The 26,041-nt window shown below is 36.6% G+C and overlaps 1 protein-coding gene across 1 annotated transcript in view; it reads left to right on the top strand.

Annotated features, from left to right (window-relative positions):
- Positions 1–5,304: 5,304 nt before the first annotated feature.
- Positions 5,305–26,041, top strand: part of LOC107659003 (VWFA and cache domain-containing protein 1-like) — an 89,495-nt gene continuing 68,758 nt past the window's right edge. Inside the window, exon 1 of the mRNA XM_016447766.1 lies at positions 5,305–5,735. Coding sequence (XP_016303252.1) covers positions 5,385–5,735 — 351 coding nt within the window. The 5' untranslated portion in view covers positions 5,305–5,384. The remainder of the gene's footprint in view (positions 5,736–26,041) is intronic.

Below are 26,041 nucleotides of genomic sequence, written 5' to 3'. Positions count from 1 at the left end.
CTTCAGTCTGTGTGCATTGAATTTATTTAATACACGAGTTTCACAATTTGAGTTGAATTACTGAAATAAATGAACTTTTCCACGACATTCTAATTTATTGAGATGCACCTATATGTAGGCTATATTTATTAAGCAGCCATACGGGCATCTAAACCATGGCATTACATAGGAATATTATTTTTCTGGCCATCAAACGTCTCTAATTTGCCTCTTTGCACTGGAATTTAAAAAAACATTTTCTCTATTTTAACCCTAAATACTACACTAATTGTAATATCAATAATAAGCATATTAGAAAAAATATTAATGCTGTCTCTTCATCAGTCCCCAGAATAAAATGCGATTGTAAAACATAGTCAGCATAGTTATCAATAAACAATAAATGCACATGATGTGTTAATAATCACTAGAAATTGCTGAAAATATTCTGAAACCTACTTAAACTTAAACTATTGTCTATCCTACTTAAACCCATTCAAACATATTGACAGCGCGGAGTTGTTTGGAACTATTGAGAGCTCCATGAATCACGCGTGTATTTACTAATAGTATAGTGTAGAATAGCCACACCCACAGTTAAATCTCATTGGTCCAAATTTCTACTTTTCATAACTGTACATTAAATATTAAATGTCATCCGATTAGGTGTGAATTTGCCACAGGCAAACTGCTTTTTGCTGGAAATTTGTCATATTGTGCTTATTGCTATTAGAAGACTGAACATTTCTTTATCATCACATACTGGGAAACTGCACTTTCCATATTAAATACTGTTGTAAATGGAAACATCTTGTTTCTTGAAAGTTCCTTTCAAGTCTTCAGATATTCTCAGAGAGAGAGAGTGAACACCAATGGGCCACTGAACCCCATGTGAAGAGGACCTGTTTCAAGAAAAGGTCATGTAAAGGAATGTGGCCCCTTGTGGGGTCAGAGTTTAAAAGTCAGCCTTCATTCTTTTAATGGTGCAGTCCATTGGTTTACATTGTTCTTAGTGCAGAGCAGAACTAAAAACAACCCAACACGTTCTTTCTCTTTGTCTTCTGTTGCTCAGTGGGAACCAAAACAAGAGACTTGTTTAAATTAAGAAACAGTGTTCCTCAAGCTTTTGAAATCTGTGGAGAACCACTAATTTAGAGCACAGTTGTCTTTGTTAGTGCCACTCTATCAAATCTTTCATACTGTATTCAACGAGCAGCAGTAGTGTGAAAATCATGCATGTTCTTGCTCTCCTTTTATCACTTCAGACCAGGTGGCTTTGTGGAACTGCAGACTAATTAAAATTATGTAAATGAAGTAATCCACTGAGTCAAATTCTCAGCCACTAACTACTAATCATTATGATTCTTATGTAATTATGTATTTTGCTACAGGTAAATGACATAGCAGGCAAGGGAACATGAAGGTTTGAATGTAATGATTTTAATGTTTCTTGATGTGATCTGATTGAGTATTGTTTTTAAGTTTTATGTATGTTGTTTTGGATCATTTTAATATTATATGTGTGTGCACATGCATTTGCTTGAATGGCAGTTTGAATGTAAAAAAATCTGCCATGCCAATAAAGCGTACACTAAACTTGTAAAAAAAAAAGAGAGAGAGAGATTTTTGCAGACACATTGCTATTGCATGGAGATCCAAAGCCTGAATTTTCAGCTTAAAAATACTGACCACTATGCCGCAGCTTTTTGTTACTGCTAATGAGTCTGGAATCTCTCCCGCTGTTTAATGGGGCTAGAAAAATACCGTACTTGTGCACGTTCCTCGGTCTAACCCTGGCCACACATACTAAATTACAGCTTGGGCTGGTGTGCACATGTGTATGGACTTAGCAAGATGATAAACTAGCACAGACATTGAATTCAGCATCACTAAAGAAGAGCACAACATGTGTAAGACATGTAAATATACCGCTTATTTCCAATGTATGCAGTACTGATACATTATTCTAAACTCTCAGCCATGTTGGCTACGGTCATGAAATTTTCATATGAAACAGTCGAAATGCAAAGCGTGTAGCTCATCTATTCCAGTTTCTGTGCTCTGCAGGCATCGGCAGCAGCAGGAGGAGAAACTGCGAGCTGTGGTGATGCTCCTTTCATCTCCTCTGGCTGTGGATCAAGCAGTGTGTGCTGCCCCCACCCGCACTCACTCCTCCTCTTCCCCCTTTCTCCCTTCATCCTCCACCCAGCTCCTGTCTGGAGAAGGCACTGATGCAGAATCCCAGCGGATTTCATTCATCAGCAGCATATACCCGGTTTTTAACCCTCATGTTTGTTGAGATTGACTTTACTGTTTTTTATTTTGTATTTCTTTCTTTCTTTATTTTTTGTTTATGTTTAAGGTCCCAAAGAGGAATCCATATACACTCTAAAAAATGCTGGGTTGAACCAATGTTGGGTCAAATATGGACTAACCCAACTGTTGGGTTAAATTTTGGTTACATTTTTAAATTAACTTTTTAACCCAACAGTTGGGGAAGTCCATATTTGACCCAACATTGGGTTGAAACAACCCAGCATTTTTTAGAGTGTACATTTAAACATTCAAATATAAGGTATTAATATATAGATGAATATATATATATACTGTGTACATTTAATATACATTTTTTTCTTTCTTTTTTTTTACGTTCCTTAATATACAAATAAGATGTAAACCTCTGTTGCATTTTCAGAAAGGTCACTATTGTCCAGAAGAGATATTAAAGATATATCACAAATATATAACTGACTGGACTAATATGACTGTTGACAGTTTTGTTAATAAAAGTGAAGTGGCAAATGTTATATGTAATATGACTCCACATCTGGCTAAGCAGCAAATATTCTCACAACCACATTAAAATGGGAACCATCTCAGCTGATCTCATTCATTATCTCTTTGAAGCACTTTAGTCAATTTACTGAAACTCAATGAAGCCCTGTTACTCTGTATTGGTAACTGGGGAAAATCTTATATTTAGACACATACTTGTCGAGATTAAAGAGGACAGCTTTTAATTTGACTCAGCTGAAGGCCTTTTTAGATTGCAGTTAAAGGGGTTCTTAATTCAGGGCAATTAATCTAAGACTGGGGCGTAATAAATCAGTAAATACAAAGATACCAAAGAGACCAGATGAAATTTTACAGTGGTGGGTTTATTAAGCGCAAGTAAAAATAGAGTCAAAATGACATTCTATTGTGAAATTATTGTAAATATCTATGCAATAGATAATGTATATCTATGTGGTTCTATATATATAAAGCAAGCCAAACTCTCTAAAAACATTACAGATTATCAATGTACAAAACTGCATTAAAAACACAAGCTTTATTTAATAAGAAGATATAAGTATGAAAGAACTGGATATCACCCTGCACAGCGGACTGAGGCTGATATTATCCATCCCTTAAATTCCAGCTCAGTTTGCCAGGTTTTCCAAATCACACCATGCTTATATAACGCAACTGTTAAAATATTTATTAATATCTATTCTAATTAATCCTCACTCTCTCTCATTAGAATTAATTAGACAAAAAACATTTTAAAAAGATTTTAATGACACTAATTCATATTAGATAATGTGGCACAATGATTCATTAGAAAAAATAGACATTTTGGACATAATTCCTATCATTATTTTGAGAGAAACCATAATAAGGAACCTGCTGGCTGCTTTCATCCAGCAGAACCAATGCATCTTCAGTTGCCCAAAATGAATGTGTTCTCAACCTCAACCACAGGTCAGACCACATTATTATGCATCTTAGCTTTAAATTACATAAAATATATAGTGTTTCACAAGTCCATTACACATAGAAAATCACTCAAAGCACAAAACCATTCATTCCCTTACACTTGGAGTTCACCTCACCATTCTCAATATAGGCTCTCTTACCACACTGTTCAGCTGACATATTTGCCATTTTACTTATTTGGGAGGCCAGTGCTTTTCTGAGGTTGGCATGCATACATCTCAGTAATGCCCCCACAAACCACACAGTCTGTCATGCTCCTGTCCTGCTATAGCTGAGGCACTGCATTTTTGAAAAACATGCACATTTTGCAATAACATGCAGATTCTTAAGCAAACTATAGGCCACATCTTGCCTATATCATGCTGTTTTGGGTCTGGAAAACCTTAAACCCCTTTTGATAGCTCACTTGCATACTTCATTTTGAAATATCTGGTTGATACTTTAATTTTATGAAACTGAGTATAAAAGTTTTCTAAATCTGTTTGAGTGTCTTAAAAATGTTAATTTCAGTATGCTGTTCTCAGATTGATACACTCTAAAAAATGCTGGGTTATTTCAACCCAACTTTGGGTCAAATATGGACTAACCCAACTGTTGGGTTAAATTTTTACATTACATTTTTAACCCAAAAGTTGGGTTAGTCCAAATTTGACCCAAAGTTGGGTTGAAACAACCCAGCATTTTTTAGAGTGTATACACCTGAGTCAGATAATAAACATTCATTCATTATTCATTCATTCATTTAGATTATTCATTATTCACTCATTAATTCATTTAGATATTTAGATATAATTTTAAAATATTCCATATTCTGCTAATGCTAACTGCAAACATTATTTACAATGTGTTCTAGCAGAATGTTTCTTGTGTTATGATATATTGTGTATTATTTACAGCTACTTTAGTATTTTATGGTGATTTGATTTTATATGTAAACCCTAACCATTTAGATTATGAATCTATTTCAACAAATGATGTTCTGTGTTTATTAGAAAAAAAAGTTAAAAAATAAAAATTCTTAAAATGAGTTGGTCCAAATATTGCCCCTTCATCACTGACACAATGTAGCAATAGACATTTTTCAGTCATTTCTTTGAATTTTTAGCCATTGTTTTATTTTATTTTTTTAAGTTTATCGTTCATTCTATTTTTTCTACAGGATGTTCTTGATATCAGATTGACCCCAAACACAAATGGCATTACTTTTCTACAATCTTCTTTAATAAAGTAACATAAAAATCATCTTTTTGAAAAGTGCATGTTTACTTTGTGTTAAACAGGGTTAAACCTTAATAAGATATGCCTACTCAGTTTGAACTTAGTACAGGAAAATTTGTAGGCAAAATAGGTTTTGAATTTTGAAAGTACTTCAAGCGAACAAAACAGGGGCCTCTGGGACCCCAAACAGCAAGGGAGTCCGTCTCAACATTACAGGGTTAAATCCAAATCCAGCTGCTCTGCAGAATCCATTACGGTGTTTGGGTGGCGCGCCTCCTGCTTTTCACTCCTATTGTGATGCTTCGGCTCACACACACACACACACACACACACACACACACACACACACACACTTTACCCAGCGCCAACAGACAAATAACTAATGCTGCCCTCTTTACCAGCGTTTGAGTTTTTCAAACTATGCCTTGATGCAATCTAGCAACCCCGCAGGAGTTCGGAAAGTGGGAGAAGTGAAAAGGGAAAGTTGGGAAGTAATCGGTGAAGTTTTTCGCTATTGCCGTGCAGGAGCGCATCGAGCCGTAATGGCGCGTCGTGCGCGGACAGGATCTCGATTCTCTCTCGCGGCGTGGACCAAACACTCCCGATCACACTGGAATAACCTGGAGATTTCAAAGTGGAGCCTAGTCGCCCTGTTGCTGGTTGTTTGTGGTGGATTTTGTGGTGCGGATAGTGAGTTCTCGATCCTGGAAGAGGCTCAAGTTTTGGCAGTGCAGATGAAGAAGCTGTCTACTCAGGAGCTGGGTGTTCTCACCATGCAGGTAATAAAACACACTTCTCAAACTTTAGCTTGGGGTTTTAATGCACTTTTCTACATTTATAATCTGTAATGTTTTAAGAGAGTTTGGCTTGCTTTATTTATCTTGAATAAAGTGTGAAATAAAGTGCACGTTATTTAGGATAGATGCAATTCCTGTATACTGCCATATACTAGTGTGCATTTCTTACCTTCGTGCTTATTTTACATAGTTTGCATTGTTTATAAAATATAAAAGCGGTTCATTCCAGAGTTATTTGGACTTTTAAAAACATGTTCAGTAATGACAGCCTTTACAATTGCACGTTTATTGATAGTCATACTTGAGTGCATTCATGTGATATGAATGCACAGATTTAAAACTGCATTTGAAAGATTTGTTTACTTTTCTTCGTGTCATTATTTTCCGAATCAAAAACATCTGCAGTTGTTTGTTAGTTTCTCCAGTTAATGTATGAACATATCTGCATTTTATAAATAGACAGTGTGTAGCCTAGCTACATTTATTTCCCCAACTTGTTATTAGTTTACAAAATTCTTCTAGTTTTAAAAATAGAAGTGTATGTCTCATTTACAACTGCAGCTTTTTATATTAATGTGGGGTAATTTGGTTCATTTTATAAGCAAATAATTTTTAAATATCTAACCGTGTGTTTTTGTAAATACAGACCATTAAATGCACTATACAATGATTTGGCGCCACCAGAATCAGGCAGATTATGTATACACCGTGGTGTGTGTGAAATTCATGCCAATTGCACACCAATTATATGTTTTATGCGATAACCCTCCATCGTAAAGTTTCAAGCTCGATATACGGATATTATAAAGCAGAAACATCTTCCTTTGACAATCCCCATGAATTACGAATACAATTAAAAGTGTGTTTTCGCAACAAATGGTACATTTTGTTTGTGGCGCTGTGATGTGTTGGTGTAAACGCGCGCACAGAGGTGGGCAGTAGGGGGCCAGACCCAAATGGCCTTTCATCTGTGCCACACTATACTGCTGTCCTAGCTCCTCCTTTTTTCTTTGTCACACTCAGATGTTAATAATCTCGTTCTCTCTCTCTGTGTCACACACACTATTTTCCCCCTCTCTCTCTCCCAACTCCCTTTGGACTTATAAGTGGTTGTAAATCAAATGAATGAATTACTCATGCAGCCACATTTACAAATTGGCAACCTCCACCGAATATCTGTTGTTGAGATCAATTTTTCTTCTCTTGCATTGAGCCATGTATTTAGCTAGAGTCATTTCCCACAAACTAGACTATCTGCTTCCAGTTTAAATATTCCTGTGCCCATAAAAACATATCTGACCTCATGTGTCTACGAACTCTTTTACACCTGCATCCTAGCTTTGATTCAAGGCCTACACCAGTTTTTGATGTATCTTTTTTTAAAGTAGTTATTTTTATTGTAGTTATTTCTGTGACAAAACAAAATGTCACTGTTTAAGATGTCATGATTTTTTTTCATTCAAATATGAATATTTATCTATCATGCATTACAACTGAGCACAGTTTAATAAAAAAAATATATATTTTAGGTGTTGTTTAATAAATAATAAAATTCTTATGTTATTTAAGCTATCAATTCCTTAAGATGGGTTGCTCACATAAATACTCAGTACCACCAGTTAAGTGTACTGAGGGTTGTAAATGTCATTTCGTCTTAGGTATATTTGCTTTTTTATTTGCAATATTTCACTTCAGGCTTCTCTGAGCTCCCTCTGTTTGTCCATCAGACTGGTGGCTGTGGTTTAAGTTGAGGCTGTTTTAACTGAGGCCTCCTAATTGAATAATGATGGTAATTTGGAATCAGTGTGTGTAAAAAGTAATAGAGACGGGCTAGAGGATTGATTATGCAGACTCGGCTGGTCCTCTGGTGCTTGTCATGTCTTATTTTCAGTATCTTCCCACGTCAATAAACAATCAGTATAAAATCTAATAGCTTATTGTCATTGTGATATGATTGTAGTTGAAAAATTGTGCTGCTGTTATAGGAAAATCCCAAAACTTTTAGATGCACTTGAAATTTAAAGGGATATGCAAAATTTTAAATTCTCATCCTCATTATTCCAAACCTGTATGTCTGTCTTCAGAAGAACGCATGTCACGAAGAACATTTAGAAGTTTTTGTCTATGCAATAAAAGTCAATTGGATCCAGAACAATATTGGACCCCATTTACTTTCATTGTATCAAAATAATAATAATAATAATAATCTGCATATCATATAGTGATTTTTGCTCCACAGACTGGTCTTGTAAGCAGTCTTTGTGCTGGGTTCATCAATGGGAATTAGTCCTGGTTTGAAGTACTTTTCATAGTCTCTGGGTGGGATGATCTCTTATGAAATAGCCCATTGAGACAGAGCCATTGCAAATTACCCATCCAGTTAACGACAGTCCATCCATCAGCTCACGGCCACTGAGGCCCCTTCAAAGAAGTCCAGTCTGATAGGCCACCCCCACCTTACTGCCGATCTGGTCACTAATCTACAGGTTCTTGTGATCTAATTCAGTTACAGTGGATGAGTGTGTAACAGTAGGTTGTTTGTGAGCTTTCTCGTGAGGGCAAGTCTTTTCAGTCATGCTTAATAAGCTCTGGAGTATTTGTTGTGTTGACTGTCCACTACACTGTGACTGTGACCTTTGGAACTGCTTCCTGCTTAAGTGCACATGCTCGTCTGAGAGAAACAGCCACTGGTCTTGATCAGAAGAACCGCGACCTACCATTAGGTTCTGTGGATTGTGTATAATTAGTTTTCTTTGAAATTAGTTGAAGATTATTTTGATGACTCCACCTTGCCAAAACAAAAACGTGTTGTGGCAGTACCATTGTGTAGTGATTATCAGATGGTATTTCTCTGGTATTAACATGGTATATTAACATGATTCTTCAAAGAATACTGTAGGATTACCATAATATCTGAAACACCATGACATTAGCATGGTATATCTAACAAAAACAAACAAAAATTAGTAATACAATAGTAATGTTTGGTTCTTTTATTTTTCCTTATTGTTGGCCTTATGCTGAAATTGGTGTCATAGACTAATTTTCTGATTAAATCCAAATTTTATTTATCAGTAATTAATTACCAGTTACATATGACATATTATTGATGCAGTGGGTTTGTAAGAAGCCTAAATTTATTTGATAAAAAAAGACAGTAAAACATTAATATTGTGAAATATTGTTGAATATAAGAATATCATTGATGAATAGAAAGTTTGCATTCATTTGAAATAATATTTTGTAACATTCTAAATGTCTTTACTGTCACTTTCTATGTAATATATCCATGCACAATAAATTATTAATTCGTTTTGTAAAAAAAATAAAAATCTTGCTGACCCCAGACTTTTGAACTGTAGCATATATTTATGGTTTTGGGTTAATGACAGTGTCACCTATAAAGAAAAAAGGGGGGGAAAGATCTTTTAAAAATTCAGTTTAAAACACATGCGCCAAATTCTTAGAAATATACTTTTTGTATTCATGTTTTATATGGTTTTAAAGGGGTCATATGATGCGATTTAAATTTTTCCTTACTTCAGTCTGTGTGCATTGAATTTATTTAATACACGAGTTTCACAATTTGAGTTGAATTACTGAAATAAATGAACTTTTCCACGACATTCTAATTTATTGAGATGCACCTGTATAATCAAGTCTAATAAATATTTTCAAAAAAGGTTTGTTTAATTACTCATAAAATATCATAAATATGAATGTATCTTTAAGCTTTTGGAGAGTCGCACCACATGACATTTTACTTTCTTCGTTATGAAATCAATACAATTGTAGAGTTATAGTACAACAACTAAATTTGATGTGTGTTGCTTATGTGTTTAGGTTTTTGACTTCACTGCTCACTCTCACCCACAAAAATTCATAGTCTAATGCAAATTTCTTAGATTCCCAAATTGGTTTGCCCAACATTAGCAGTCAGTGAGTTAAAAGCAATTTCTGTCCTCCTCCTCCAGCTGTTTGATTTCAAATAGTGACGACAGCAGCAGAAGATTCCCTCTTTCGGTTTCCATGTGCACATGTTGCTCCTCCCCCCCCCCATATCTTTTCTGCTTTATGTTTCATTCTACTGTCCCTGTACTTTTGTCCCCTCACCGAATTTCAGTGTCCTGTTGAAACCACTCCCAGACTCAAGTTAACAATCTAAAGCGAGCGCTCCTCACTGTCCATCACAGCAAAACATTTGTATGCTTTAATTGTGCTTTCGGCGAGGGAAAAAAAAGGCCACCCTGGCGGTCCTTTCGTCGGGTATCTCCATGGTAAAGTAAACCTCATCGAAGCCATTGTGGCATATTTTTCATTCACTCGAAACTTCACCAAGAGGGCTTCTCATTGCACGGCTAGGATGCGCCTGTTATTGAACGACCTAGTTAGAAAGTCTGCTGTGTGGAAGCTTTTGAGAGGAGGTCTTTCATTCACAATCTCCCAGAGGCAAACCCCCCACCCTTTCTTTTGGAGAAGAGTCTGCCTTCTGTAGTGCCTTTATTAACCAGGAGCTGTAATTAACTGGCCTTATTTAATCAGTTTGGGCTCTTTCTCTCACACACACGTAGGGAAGAATAGAAGCTTCATGGGAACTGGCCTTTGTGCAGCGCTCAAAAGCTGCTTTCAGTAAGTTCCTACAGGGTCGACCTGGGATGGGACATCGGGCCTTATCATAGAGTCTTCAATAGGGAGGTCTTCACACACCCTACCCTATCCCAAGGGGGATGGGGTTGGGAGACCAGGGGCCCCACAGCGCTCTTAGAAGTGTGTCTCTGTTGGTGTTTGTTGGATGACTATGCGGGGAGGCTTGGTGCTTGTTCTCTCTTCAACCTTTATGTTTTTTAAAACTGTGATCTCCTCCCCCCCTCATCTGATACGGCCTCACATTTACCATGAGAGACGAGAAGGGCCCTTACTGCATTCACGTCAGACTGTTTTTCATTTCTGCTTCTCTTCTTTTCAAACCGACAGCCCCCCTCTCTCCAGGGTCTAGACCGTCCTGATAACCCTCATGTTGTTGTTTGTCTCTAAAAGAAATGTATAGGATTGAAGAGTTGGATGTCGATTAAGGACTAGTTTTTTGGCCGTATTGTGATGCAGTAGTTGAGCAATTTAGAGGGATAATTCATTTACTCACCCACATGTCGTTTCCAAACCTGTATTTTTTTCTTGCTTCCATTGAACACAAAATGAGATATTGACTACACAAAAGGAGTGTCCTGACAACTCTATTCCATACAATGAAAGAAAATGTGGATGGGTGATAAGTTGCTTTACCTATAACTGTCTGCTAAATGACTAAATCTAAAAAAGATTTCAGGAATACAGCAAAATGTAAATGATTCTATTAGAATACACCATGTAATACTGTAGCTGTCAAATATTGTTAACAGATATTTAAATGTTAAATATATATTTATATTTAAATGAATCGCAATTCTTGAGTGATTTGGATTGACATGAAAGTGAAAAATCTTTTTTTATACTTAATATTTTATTTATTTGTTTGTTTTTAAGATAACATTTTAATTTTTATATTCAATGCATTTGAGGGAAAATTCTAAATCACTTTGAGTCCAGTCTGACCATTTAGACTTAAATTCAGATTTAAATCAGACCACATTTTGATGTACTTTGGATAGGGTTTGTAAAAAAAAAACAGATGTCTCCTGGTTTAGACCTCAACAACTAAATAAGTTTGAGTTAGACACAACAATTTTTTTTTCTTCTGCCTGTCTGAACAAAGCCTATGTTAGCGATAAAACTATTAGTTGATGCATTTCTTTAAGAAACCCATTAGTGTTTTGACTCACAGTTTGTTTAGTTTTTCCTCCAGCATTTTTTCTTCACTTTAAAGGCTGTTGATGTAATCTTGGAGTAGTTTTCTCGGGCTGTTATTGATTGTTTAGAGAATGTGTGTTTTGAATTGACATTTTCTTTCCAGAGCCTCATGTATTATGTATATAGAGAGTCAGTTTGATAGGGCATTGAAGTGTCTGAGGCAGGAATGTTTCAGTGTGGGAGGAGTAGAACAACCATGAAATGATAGGCTGAGTGGAACTATGTCTGTGCAGCTAAACCCATTCACTGTGAGCGGGCGAGTGAGTGAGTGAGTGAGTGAGTGAATGAATTTACTCCACTTCATTAATCCTGAACTCTTTGATCCCATTCACACCTGCTATTAACATCCATTTTTCTAAGCCGTTCACAGTATTGAAGTGCTCACATAAGTATAACAGACACTCTGGGCATCGATTCTTTTACTTTATATGCTTCTGAGAATCAACACCAGACCAGACCTTTTTTTATTAGTTTCAGGAAGCAAATACTAGGAAATTTTAGCAAAACTTGTATTCTCCACCACAGAGGAAGGAGCTCAGATTGAAGATGGATGTGTTTAGAGATTAAGGAAGGGAGGATGAGAGCGCCCACTGTGTTTGGTCAGAGGGGTCACTCCCTGATTTAGAGATTAAAGTGGGTCCATAAATACAGGGGTCAGTAGTTTGCGTCCCATCCAAACCCCTTTATCTGATAACCTTTGAGATAGGTGGGAATTCCTCTTTGTGGTACTTGGTGCACATTTCCTTTTGCTAATGGGCAGCATAAAATGGTTGGACCGGTGTCTCTATTAGCTTTTTGTTCTTGACCATAGCTGTTTTGCTTAAGACTCGTAACATCAGGCTAAATGTCAGCACGCAAAAATTAGGGATGCATGATATATCGTTACAATGTTGGGGCCAATAGTATGATAATAATATATTATTTTTAATAAAAAAATATTATTATTATTATTATTATAAAGGTCAATATTTATTACATTTTTGTTAATTTTTTTTGTTTAATTGATCCATATCAGCACATTTTGGGTATTAAATTATCATTCTTACAGTTTGTCATTAGCGATGTTTCCATCCAAAGATGCAAATTTAACTTATGCGCAAAACTGGAATATCGCATAAAACATTTGCGAATTAAGCACGTTTCCATCCAACGAGTCAGAGAACAAATTCGTCACTTCCTTATAAACTGCCACTAAATATCACTAAGAAAAGTAGGAGAAGCCACTGAATATAATAATTTTCATATTTTAAATTACTTGCGCCTCAGAACGAGAACACAATAAATGCAGTTAATGCTTTCGGAGGTGGATGCCTGCTGTTTGTGAACGCAGTCGTGTAAGATAATTATACAGACATACTTTGATGACAGACATTGCTCAGGCATTTCAGAACGACCAAAACAATATTTCAGATGCTGTGCAATGAGATCAGTCCGCTGGTTAGTTAAGTTATCCCGTCTCATCGTGCAAAGTCACATGACTTTTTTTGATGCGCATGGCGATTTTATTCAGTAAATGTGTTTTCATCATAGTTTATGCACATTTTTTCTTATCGGATAAAAAGGTGATCCTACTCAATTGTGCTCATAAGTTTTTAATGAACATTTTTAGACTTTAATGCGCATCTTGGCGTTTCAGTCCAGCGTTTTTTTTTTTAAATGCGATTATTCCAAAATGCGCATAAAAATAGGTGGATGAAAACATAGCTATTGTATTCTTATTGTGCTCATTTCTGCTGATTTTTACATTTAGTTTATCTTTGCTTTCTTGCGCTCTTAAAATTAATTGTAATAATACTACATTCAAGTTATTATTAATCTAGCAGACTGAATGAAGTCTTTATGAATATCCATGAAGACTGAAAGATATACATGCTTTTTATTTATAGATATTAGCCTATATTTTGATTCCTATATTCACTTGTAGTGTTTAAAACGATTCGTTTTCGAATTTTTCATTATTTTGTTTTAAATAACTGCAATATTCCTATTCATTTATTGGTTTTCTGGCCTGATAAATAAACCAAAATGAATATCAGTTTATTGGTATCTACCAGAATTTCATCTCAACATTTCTTACTAAAAATCTCTCTAAGTTGTGCTAAGCTCTGTATTCATTCAGCCATCCAAAGTTGAAAAAAATATCTAAATGCATAAGTCAACTAGTCGGTTGTCTTTTCTGGTGTTAGTGTACAGGTAATTCTAATCTCATGTACTCCCATTTCAAAGATTGGCACTCTCTTCCACCACCCAAGATGAAGCAGGAAATGACCCCAGATACTGTCTGAACTTTGAATCTCTGTCTTGTAGTGTGTACTTTAAAAGATAAAAAGAACCTTGACTCTGAGGCCATTAATTGGCCGACATAAAGGAGCGTTCCTGCTTTGAATGTGCGATAGGAAAAGGAGGAAAGCTGCTAGAGCAACAAGCAGCAGCTGTGTTTTGCTATGACTGTCTCGAGCCGGGCCGCTGCTTGCCAAGGACAGTTATTTTATCTACCCCGACTGACTGGTAACCCAACACCTGCGTTAGCACAGCAGATGAACTTGGGTGTTAGTACATTTCCCCTCTGTGATATGTAAACAAGAAAAGGGAATCAGAAAGAATTTTTATTGGCCATGACACCGCAGTCGCTGCTTAACGTTTGTGTGTATGGAATTTGTTAGGGTGTGTATGTGTGGACTGTTTATGAACATTTCCAAAGTAATTCTTCTGTTTATTGATTCATGTTCCCTAGAGGCTCCATAGAGATGTTGCAGTGTGCTCTCAGATAAACTGCCCTTGTCTTGTGATTGCTTTAGCAGTAGAGACCAATTTACTGCCTGATTTACTAGGTGCCTGTGCCTCTGAGAGAGTGAGAGAAAGAAGAGAGCAAGGTTGTGGGAGAGAAAGCGAATATGTTTGTGCTCAACGTATGCATGTGCACTTCTCAAATCGTGCCCGGCAGCGGTCCGCTTGGCACTCGTGTTTGTGAGTGTGTGTGTGTGTGAACTGGTCCAGTGCCAGCGTCTCTTTTACAGGATTCTTGGGGACAGCGCTTTGAGTCTCTGGTATCTGCTGAAAGGAATACTGTGTGTAATGAGCAGTTTGCAGCAGAGCACTGTGGGAATGCAGGTGTCTGGATGGAGGCACTTATTGTAATGTTTAGTGGGCTCTGCATGCACGTTTACTCTGTTGAAAGGCTCTATGTGGCATTGTATTTATGGTTTGTTATTTTCTGTTTGCAGTTATCTAATACTGGAGTATTACAAATGGATCTCCAAAAAATGTCTCCAATATTGGCAATGACTTTTTGTATTTACTTTTTAAAATACTTTAAACTGTCTCTTTAAACAGGCAGTGAAGAACAGGCAAACTAGTTCTTGAGAATTAGGCCTGTTGTCTTCACCTGGACTGAAAACAGAGACTGAAAGACCCGGTCAAAAAAAGGGAAAATTGTTGATATTTGAGTGTTAACCATGATGTTGACGTGATTGCTAGCCAGCCTATTCATATCATGCATTCAGTCAACATCTGTAAACATTTAATTCAGCTTAATCTTCTATTATTTACCTTCAATGTGAGACTGCTTCGGATTTCTTTCGGATTTCAACCTGATAATGTTAATATCTGTTAATTTCAGTGTGATGTCTTGATTTAGTTACTACACAGCAAACCGGAATCAGGCCTTCAGCTGTGTTTAAGTGAGGATTTGCCAAATCTTTAATCTGATCTTCATCTCTGTTTGGGTTCCTCAAAGAGGATTAGGTGAGTTTGTTTGTTTGCAATGTCTTCACTTCATGAACCATTATGGATGGTGCCAAAACCTAGTGCCGTATTCCTGTATTTAGCTGGATTTGGGGAAGGGAGGGTTGGTATTTTTTTATGATTTGAATTAACCCTGGCAGCTTTCTCGATGGAAATGTCATAATTTAGAGAGCAGTTGCAAAGGAATGTAAGCAATGATTTGACAGCAAATATATCTTTGGTTGCCCGGGGTGTTTACCGTCTTCGCTGTAAGACTTTGTGGATCATGTTTTTCTTTAGAGTGAGTTTACCAGTTTGCGAACAAATGCATATTTGCGTGAGGAAAAATTTGTCCATGAATACCCAGGGTTTTGATCAGCCAAACTTTAGGCTAGCAATGGTGTCACGGTGTATAATCTGACAGAAACCGCATCGATGACATTTCCAGACTGCTGATTCAAATGCATTTCTGTCTCGTTCTCTATGCTTGTTGCTGGCAGAGAATTTAAGGAGAATGCAAAGCGAGTGTTATTTTTCTTCACCCATTTCCCATGAATATGTGCATGCAAACCTGACTGAAACTAAGGTATTACAGAAATAATTGATGGCAATTGAGGTACAGGTTTTTTCCCCACAAGTTGTTTTGCAGTTATTACATTTGTAGGCAAATGTTTCACCATGTAACTGCCACTTTGAGCAAATATTCACCCGCATCCAAAGTTTTAGGCCTATTAAGCCAGTTTGACACAGATTTAAAATGTAAAATTTCTTAAAATGGAGAGAAATTGCCTGCTATACAGGCATCCTAACTACTCACAACATACTTTTTGTGCATAACTTAATAAATTCTAAAGTAGAAAAAGATGTAATCTTATAATAATATATTGCAGTAACATTTAAAACATGCTGGAGTGATTTGCTAAAGGCAGAATGATGCAGTAAAACCATGTTATTTCCGATTACAGCTCTGATACCGTGAAAATCTCACATTGTGACACCATGTTTAACTTAATCTTAAACTGTTTTTGTTGGACTACATTGTTAGGGTTTTTTATAGTTTATTCTGCCTGCCCTTCAACTTGTTGGATTGGTTAGAATGGAGGTATGTTCATTTTTTAAATACTTCTAAATGCAAAAGCTGATTGCTAACTGTTAAAGCAATAGGCTAAAGCTGTTGTAATGCAGCTATTTTCTTTAATATTGTGTATAAAATATTGTAGATAATAATAATTGTAAGTTTTTAGTTCCTGTTTTAGCACAGCGGATGATTGACAGGTGAGTAGGCGGTCCTTCACTGTTGTCTAGGACAGACCAGGGTTAAGTGTTTACACTACAAATGCAGTGTGGTCACATTTTTGACTATCTGAGAATGTTGAGTGATTGTATCACAAACATTTTGTACCCCAGTTATACTTGTATTTAGCACTGTCCACTTATGATCAGATCACCCAAAATGAAAGCCAAGTATAAACAGAATCTTTGACTTATATTGAAGTGAAGGTTTGTAGCATAGTAGCTTGTGTGAGTGTAATAGACTTTGGCAGGCCAGTGGGTATCAGAGGCCCTTCTCCCTTACTGATGCTGTCTGTAACCAAGCCCCTGTGTCCATCTGAGCGTGTTCACTACACACCCTGAGTTCACATCCGGCAGGCAGCCAACAGAGCCTTTGTCCTCTGGACTGAAGCGAGCAGCAGGATCCTGCTCTCTCTTACTGATCCGAGAATAACCAGAGATAAGCAGTGATCCCAGACTGGAGTGATTCTTCCTAAACATTGGAATGTGCTTCCCCTTCTTGGCCTTGGACTGGGTTTTCATTTAGAAGTTTTATGGATTCAGGATTAAAGTTTTGTGGGGTTTTAGGTCATGTGTATTAGTTTTGAGGTCCTAATTTGTACTAGCTTACTCCTAAAAGTTTAGTTTTGGCAAATATACATTTAAAATTTTAATTTTCATTCAGGAAAACAGACCAAAAATACTCACTCATCCTGAACTATGCTGTTTTTTTCCCATCTCAGTGATGAAGTACAGAGCTGTATATCCATGTAATACTCCTTTAGAGCTCCCCGGGGTTTGGTCTGTTCTTGAAACTTGAAGTTTTACAACAGAGCACATGTGTACAGTAATTCTAGTTAGTGTCGGTCAGTGTTCCTGTGGAAGATACTGCATTCTTCAGTGACGGCCCTACAAAAGTCCCTCTATGAGCCACTGCCACCCTGTCTCCTGGCTCTGTCACCACTGTATGACAAGGGTCTCGGGGTCATCAGGACAGAAGAAAGACAAATGTATGTTGTCAAACAGTTTATCCCAGTAACAAAAGCATAGCATTTTGGAAATAGCAGGACTAAAAAGGACTCTTTTGTATACTTGGTAATAAGTGTCTTAAACTGAGTATCTATCTTGATTTGCTTCCTCAAACCTGGCAAACTTTGACAAACCCAGGAACTATCTAACAGAAGATCTAAAAACATAATTTTGTTTCCCAACCGACTGATTAAAATCTGTACACCCTGACTCTTGAAGGTTGCATAATATGCAATCTTATTTGACCTTGTGATTTTTCAGCAGTTGTGTTCCAGTTTTGTGTGCAACATGAATACAGTCACTGAACAGTGTCGGATATGTCAACTGAGACTGAGAATAGCTGTTTTGATTCTTGAAGGCACTACTTTAGTCAGTACTTTATTCAGTCACATTTCATGTAACTTAGAGGTGTAGTTAAAGCACATCAAGTAAGCACGTTTAAGTTTCCATTTACCATATTTGATGTTTTCTGTGTATTTGCGTTGATCAGTGTTTATAAATCTGTTCATCATATTAAAGTTCTCCCAAAAATGAAAATTCTGTACCTCATGTTGTTCCAAACCCGTAAGACCTTCGTTCATCTTCGTAACACAAATGAAGATATTTGTGATTAAATCTGAGCTTTCTGACCCTGCATAAACAGCAACTGACATGTTCAAGGCCCAGAAAGGTAGTAAAGACATCGTTAAAATAGTCCATGGCTGTTAAAAAAAAATTGAATTCCGAACATTTGTCGAATTTAAAATAAAAATCCACATTAGAATGCAAAAACGTTGCATTCGAATTTAAAAAAGACTCTCTCTCAAAAGAAAGAGTCGAATTTGAATCATTTAAACGAGTCAACATGAAACATTAGCATATTGCCCGCTAGGGGTGGAACGGTTCAACTTACTCACGGTTCGGTTTGTATTACGGTTTTAGAGTCACGCCTGCCCACATTGCAAGCGACTATATTAATATAAATGAATAATAAACGTATTAATAATAAAATACAATTAGTAGCGAGATTCTTCACAGAACTGAATACATCTATAAATCTGCGTTAACCATGCATGTGTGCTTTAGTGGTCTAGTGGTAGAACTTTTGTCAAGCATTTCCGAGGTTCTGGTTCTCTCTCAAAGGTGTTCATCAGTGATTGTATATCAAGAGCAAGGACATGTTTGTGTGCATTTTGTTTTGTGCTTTTACCAGAACAAAGCGTACGATCGTCTGTGTGAAGACTGCGCATGAGTGCCAAGAGATAACAGCAGCAACGAGTGCTCGCCATAACACATTCCAGCGATAGATCGCCTGTTATTTAACACAGACCAACGAATTTGTTATCAAATGGAGATGTTTCTTCAGGTACATCCGTGCGTGCCGCGAGATGTTGCAAAAAGTGGCGGGGGGTCGTGGGGACACACGTCCCACCCATAAATAAAACTATAACAGAATGAATAGTCTTGTTTTATTTGTTATATGTCATTTCCACGACTTTCCAAAAAAGGAGAAAAATATTCAGATTAACATGTCAAATTTGCCGTCACTCCCTCAGCCGTTGTACAGAAACACCCTCGCAGCAGCGCTAATTCTTTTTTCCTCATTTACTGTCAAGGTAATATAAGACAAAGTAGAGCATTATAAATGTGTTTTATTTTTAATTTTTAAATGAAGATATTTAAAAATTACTAGATCTGTGATGTTGACAACTGTGGAAACGGGTCATCACAGTCCAATCTTAAGTCTATATTTGAGTAATAAATTCGGACATGTAAAGGGTCTACTTTTATTTGTGTGCATTCACAATATCAACAAAACGTTGTGATAATGAAAAATCAAAAACTCTTTCATTATGTAATCTTTGAGTCTTTTTGGTTTAGTTTTGTCGTGGCCACGAGATATTAATTTGTGGGAACGTGATAATATGTCGTGGCCATGAGATCCTATTGAGGGAACAACTTCTAGTTGATAATATATGCTACCATATATTTTGCAAATACTGTAAACGCCTGACAAATATGCCAATAAAGTTTTGACATTATTCATTTATAATTCTAGTATTTATAATTATAGGGTTAGGGTATTTATATGGTTATTGTTAAATTCATCCTCTAAACTGCACTTCCAGTAAAAATTCCTGTCATATAGCATAATCAAAGCTTTATTGGCATGTCGGGCATTTACAGTATAGGCTATTATTTACAAAACTCTTCAAGGCTGCGTTTCCCAAAAGCATCGTAAGCCAAATGATGACAATGGTTCTTCAATCGATTTAGGCTTAAGATGCTTTTGGGAAACGCAGCCCTGAACGTTAAGTAAAGAGATCGAAATGAAGGTAAAAAAAAAAATCAAATACATAACAACGAATATAAAAATATTACCAATAATAATAATAATAACAATAAAATACATGGACTTACAAGACTTGTGGGATGGATACAAAAAATTTCTTGTAGGCCCATTTTATTTTATGTACTTTATTTAACATTTATTCATAATAAACTTTATTCGAATGTTGTCTACATCACGTGCAATACAATCCCGTAGCCTAGGACTATGGTTAACACTTAAACCACCTGAGGTCGCTGTATACCTAAAAGCGCCAGCGGGTAAAATTTACCCATACACGTGACTACTGTTTTGATATGGCTAAAAAACCTATGTCACCGTATTATGCCACTGTCTTCACAATGTCTAGAGTCATAAAATGGTTATTTTTTAGTCATCAACTATGTTTTTGTCCTGTTGTTTTAAGTTCACGGCTATTTTTAAGCAGGTTACACTAATCACTTTTCTTAATGGTGAATATAAACCAGCCTGCAATGACAACGAGAATTACAAGGAAATAAATACATATTTGGGTGGTGTAATATTATAATAAAATGTTTTAAGATAACCCATGTTTTTTAAATTACTAAAATACCCTAAATAGACTATAATAAGCCATAATAATTCACCACACTGCATGTATGCACTAGGATGTATGATACAACGACAAATTCAATCGCACAGTTTCACCTAATCAATTATTTATTTGTTTAGTTATATAATTTATCATTTGAATAAGAGAACAACACCAATAAACTTGGGGTAATCATAAAAAATTTTGATTCATTACATCATAATTCAGTTTTTTTTTTTTCAGGAATAAATAGCTAAGCAACACAGTAGAGAACAATAAATGACAAAAAAAAATGTGCAAAACAAAAATGAATAATTAATCCAAAGTCGTTTTTCTCACAATACTTCATTTTCTTTTGCAATTCTTTATTTTTGTGTGCAAAAAACATTAATTTTTTCTCAATACTTTTATTTTCGTTTGCAAAACTTTATTTTCGTTTGCAAAACTTTATTTTCTTTTGCAAAACTTTATTATTTTGCATATATATGTGGCATTATATTGACTCCATAGTTTGCATGCTTCAGATGAGCGCACGCACAAATCTTCTCACTGCGCGTGCGAGCTTGCGTCCTCTGGCTCTTAAATGTTTAAACTGGCAAAGCTTAAATGATTTTAGCTTAAACACAGATATCAACGTGTGCTGTTCAGGTCTCACTTTTCACCGCTGTTGTTGTAATGTATTGGGAAGCCAGAATGCGCATCCATCAACAGAAACATATATTAGCCGAACCCTGTTTGTTTTACTTGTTATTTATAGCAAACCATATTACAAATGCGTTGACAGATTTAAGTTGAAACGCAATCCTAGTGCGTGCCGAACCGTGTGTGGAGAATTTTGTGTCGATTTTTTTCCGCGAACCGTTCCACCCTTATTGCCCGCCCACTTGTTGCGCGCACACAGACCTGGGAAAACTTGAACCCCCCCGCATCAAACACCGTAGCGGATTCCTGTGGATAGCGTCATGTTGAGAAGATGCTGTGCTCTGATCTGTGAGGGTAAATAATTTTTTTTACTGCCAAAGGATGAGGTTGTGAAGAATCAATGGTTAAAGTAAATTTTTGCAGCAATACCACAGCAGTTTTACTGAAGATTGCTATAGCAACAGTGTTTCCCACAAACTTACACTCTATGTGTGGCAGGGCTTCCCCTGTGGGAGATATATACCGGTTCGCATTTTTGCTGCGTAAAACCATCAGCCGATTTTTGTGTTGGTCTGAAAGAAAATGCAAATTCATTCTTTGCCACTAGGTGCTGCTTTTGTAGTGGTAAAAATAGCTGTTTCACCAGTAACGGCTGTACACAAAGCAGCACTGCGCTCACAAACACTGCTTTATCAGGCATTACAGGCATGATGAAATGAAAATGAAATCGACCAGTCACCGCAGATTAGCGTCAGGCAAAGGAGGGGTTTGGAAAAATGAATCGTTGAGCAAATCGTTTGGGAGCCGTTGTGCAAATAAGGTAAAAATAAATGCATATTATAAGACAATGAAAGTGTTTTTTGACCTTGCATGCATGTCAACCTGTTGTTGGGGACTCACAAAACCAAAATATTAACCTTTTATAACCCATAATAGGGGCACTTTAAGCAACTTAATTATATATGGTTTATAAACATTATAACACATTAACCATTATGCACTTTTTTTAGATAGTCATGTTATTTTATTGCTTTGAAGAAATGTGCATTAGTAATATTTTGCTCGATGTGTCCTCTTGTGGCCTCAGGAGAGAAGCCAAAAGCTTTTTTCCCCCCTAACTGAAATTATGCCTTTTAAATTCGAATATAATTCGAATTTTGATAATATTTAAGTACAAAATTCAAGTTTAGTTTTTCAGCCATTTTGACAGCCCTAAAATAGTCCATATGACATCAGTGGTTCAACTGTAATTTTATGTCAATTTAAGCTACGAGAATACTTTTTGTGCGCAAAGAAAACCAAAGTGATGACTTTATTCAACAATTTTTTCTCTTCCGTTCAGTTATGAGAGTACTGGGCATGCGTGTGGTGCTGTGCTGACACAGGAGCTTTCGTTCTGATGTAGAACACGCATGTGCTGAGCCTTGTTTGCAAAGAGAGGAATGCACACGCATGCGTCATGGTACTGTTGTGAATGCGCGTGGAAGACTGACAATCTTAACATCTTAACAAATCTCTCAGATTTCATTAAAAAAAGTAATTTGTTTCACTTTGAAGGTAAACAAATGTGAACCTTAAATTAATTTTCCCTATACGGAACAGTGTTTTTGATTTAGTCTTAGTCTTTATCTTGAGACGAAAATGCTTAATAGTCTTAGTCACATTTTAGTCATTTGAGTCTTTCATAGTTTTAGTCTAGTTTTAGTCAACGAAAAGTCGTCCTCTTTTAGTCATTACTTTTAGTCAAACTGCAGATAAGATAAGACAAATATGAAAGAGATACAAATGAAACTCATTTTTCAGATACAGTAGGTTTACTTAACATATTTATTTAACATCTTAGCGAGAGCACTTCTATCAGCGCAATTCCGCCTATCCCACCTTCATAACTTTAAGTTAATCGACAACGAATTGTGAAAAACAGGACGTCTGGTCACCTTATCCCTACCCCTTCGGGTGCTGAGGCCATTGTTTCAGGTCGCTAGTTCGCATTTTGGTAGCCTATCCATCCACTGCGGCTGCCGTACTGAGACTAGACATTCAAACGCCCCTTATCCGATTGCAATCCAATGACAGGGACGCATTGTCCATTTTGAAGGACAAGAGTCAAGACAGTAGCCTATAGGATGTATTTTGAATGTCCGGTAGTCCTCAAATAACATTATAGTCCCGTCTTGTCTTAAGACGCGGCATAAATTTCGTCATAGTTTTTATCATCAGATAAAAGCCCATCAACGTCTCGTGTTAGTCACAGAAAAAATGTTCGTTAACGAATATTTTTCGTCATCGTCTTCATTGACGAAATTAACACTGATACGGAACAGAGTACTGAGGTTAAAAACTGAGGAACAAAATACCCTCCCAAAGTTAATTTACTCCATATAGATTCAGTAATCCAGTTTTCTGTTGCTTGAATTGTGGCTAGCTTTGCTTAGTCCATGTCAATAGTCTTTCTGCTAAAACTCTGGTGTTTCAGGTTTCTTAGAGGCTTTTTCAAGTCTTAACACAAATATCCTTAATATTTTCATGAATCTAACCTGAAAGCTCAAAAGAATGCAGTATGCACACGTGAGCTCACATTTTAATATAATGCAAAAAGAGAGAGTGAGAGGACCACCCTTGATCTGCTATATGTGTTTTCATTCAGTTTGGCTCTCCCAAGTGATCTGGTTGAATTAATGCAATCAAAGCAATGAGAATTATGTTTTCTGAATAAAAAAGCAGATTGCTGGTTTATAAGGAGAGGTCTGTTTGCTTTAGCTTGATGGTGCTGAAATGTTGGCTTTCACAAGCCTGCGGTCAGTGTTTGATTGCCTTGTTCCCATAAACTCAAACTGACTCTATGAGATGTTTGATCTGAATTACGTATTTTATGTGGAAAAAGAGATTTGTCCTTCAGTCCAGGCAGAAATCCCATCTTCTACCATGCTGTTTGTCTTCTGGTCAGTGTTTGCTCTCCAGTCCTTGAGGTTTTCTCACCTCACTTGCTTCATATTAAGCCATTTTCAGTTCAAAAGCTTTAGATGAAGAACATTACAAGGTTGTTATTATGGCTGCAGGTACCAGATCTGTTGGTGTGTGTCTGACTGTGTTGGCAGTGTTAAAGGAGAATGGGCACAGAGGGCAGCTAAGCCCGACGTAGCCCAGACCATATGTGGGCGTTGTGTGCTGAAGTGGTTGGGAAGTTGGAAAGTTACACCACTGTGAGTGCCAGGGTAGCCAGCGCACGGTCCAGGACTTGCAACATAACCCGCATGTAGCACGATAATTAAAAACACAGCACAAAATTCCTTCTTGTTGCCATTTGATCGCACCTGCATGTGATAAAACTGCTGGAGTCCAAGATGGAGAATGTGTATGGATGTGTAGTAGGTCTGCATACATTTATGGATTAACACTTCTGAAAGATTTCATATTGGAGGCTTTGTTTTTTTGGTTCAGGTTTGCTGTACCCAGAGACTCTTAACTAATCGTTTAGTACTTTGATCTATTACTTTGATCTGCCAATAACACAGTTTTATATGTTGTCAAATGGTATTTCTGTTTAACAAGACCCAGGTTTGAGGTCTTGAAGTTAGACTTTCATCTTAAGTGGATTGTATCATTGCACAAGTCAAACGTTTGGCCAAAAAATAAGTATTTTGCACAGGGAAAACTGACACATTGCTGTTTAATATTAAATAGTTTATTTGTTTTATGAATTGTGAATAATGAACAGTCTGTAGTGTTCAGTAACTACTTTGTTTGGTTAGTAGACTCATAACTTTTATACGATATCAAAATCCAAAATATGTTAGTCCAAATCTTACACTAATGAAAAAGTTCTGTGGTACTACTGTGGTTTTTTTTGGGTATTTTTTAAACACAATTGGATTACCGTGGTATATATTGAAAGTACCATGATATTACATTCCAATATCATTGGTGTACCTCAGCAGCATCCCTTTAAAGAAAGCCAGTTCACTTTGGTGACCTTTTCAGGAACACAGATTTTCTATGCAGGTGAGATGAATAGAAGTACTGCTCCTATCTTTTTTGAATATGGAAAGACCAAATCTCAAAAATGCTTTATTTTAGAGTTACATGTCAGCGGTTTCCCTTCACTGTTTGCCGCCTTTAAAGCAACACTGCAGTGGAAAGTCCATCTGTTGGGGATCTGGATGATCTGGTTCTAGGCAGACCCTGCCAGTGTAGCAGGAAATGAAGCGCTGTCTCCATTGTCCCTCATAGATGGATGAGCTCCGGGAATGTCAGACAGGGCTGTGGACTCCAGACCTTCTCATTTTTTTCCAGTCTTCTCTCCCTCCTCTTCCTACTGCTCCTCTTTTTATGTTTTTCCAGCGAGTTGTGAATTGTGCTCAGCGTTTGAAGCTCACACTTCACCACTGACAAACAGACATCGCTCATCTCCTGAATTTTAACACCCCACAAGAGGAAAGATTAGAGTCTCTCTCATGTTTACCTCCACAGCTCTCAGAAGCTGGATTGCCTGCTGCCCTATTTTTAGTCAGAAGAGTATAAAAGTCTTGCTCTTCTCTTCGAATGTTGCTATGGTGCAAATAAGATCATTAACTACATCTGGAACTTCAAAGTGAGGACTTGATAATATGGAAGCTCTTTCATTTATTTTCCACATGTCGCAAAGTGGATGAAGTTTGTCGCTTCTTGAATCTAATGAATGCTGCTCTACACTAAAGACTTTTTGACTTTTTGTTGACTGTTTTGATGTTATATATATATATACATACACACACACACACACACATATATATATATATATATATATATATATATATATATACATATACACATAAATACAAATACACATATATACATACACACATGTGTAAAATTGTGTAAAATTAAATGTAAGTTATTGTTTGGAATATAATAACA

Source organism: Sinocyclocheilus anshuiensis, unplaced genomic scaffold (genome assembly GCF_001515605.1).
Source record: "Sinocyclocheilus anshuiensis isolate Anshui unplaced genomic scaffold, SAMN03320099.WGS_v1.1 scaffold311, whole genome shotgun sequence".
In the NCBI taxonomy this organism is placed as follows: domain Eukaryota; kingdom Metazoa; phylum Chordata; class Actinopteri; order Cypriniformes; family Cyprinidae; genus Sinocyclocheilus; species Sinocyclocheilus anshuiensis.
The sequence above is the reverse complement of the archived record's forward strand: the minus strand, read 5'-3'. Positions and strand labels throughout refer to the sequence as shown.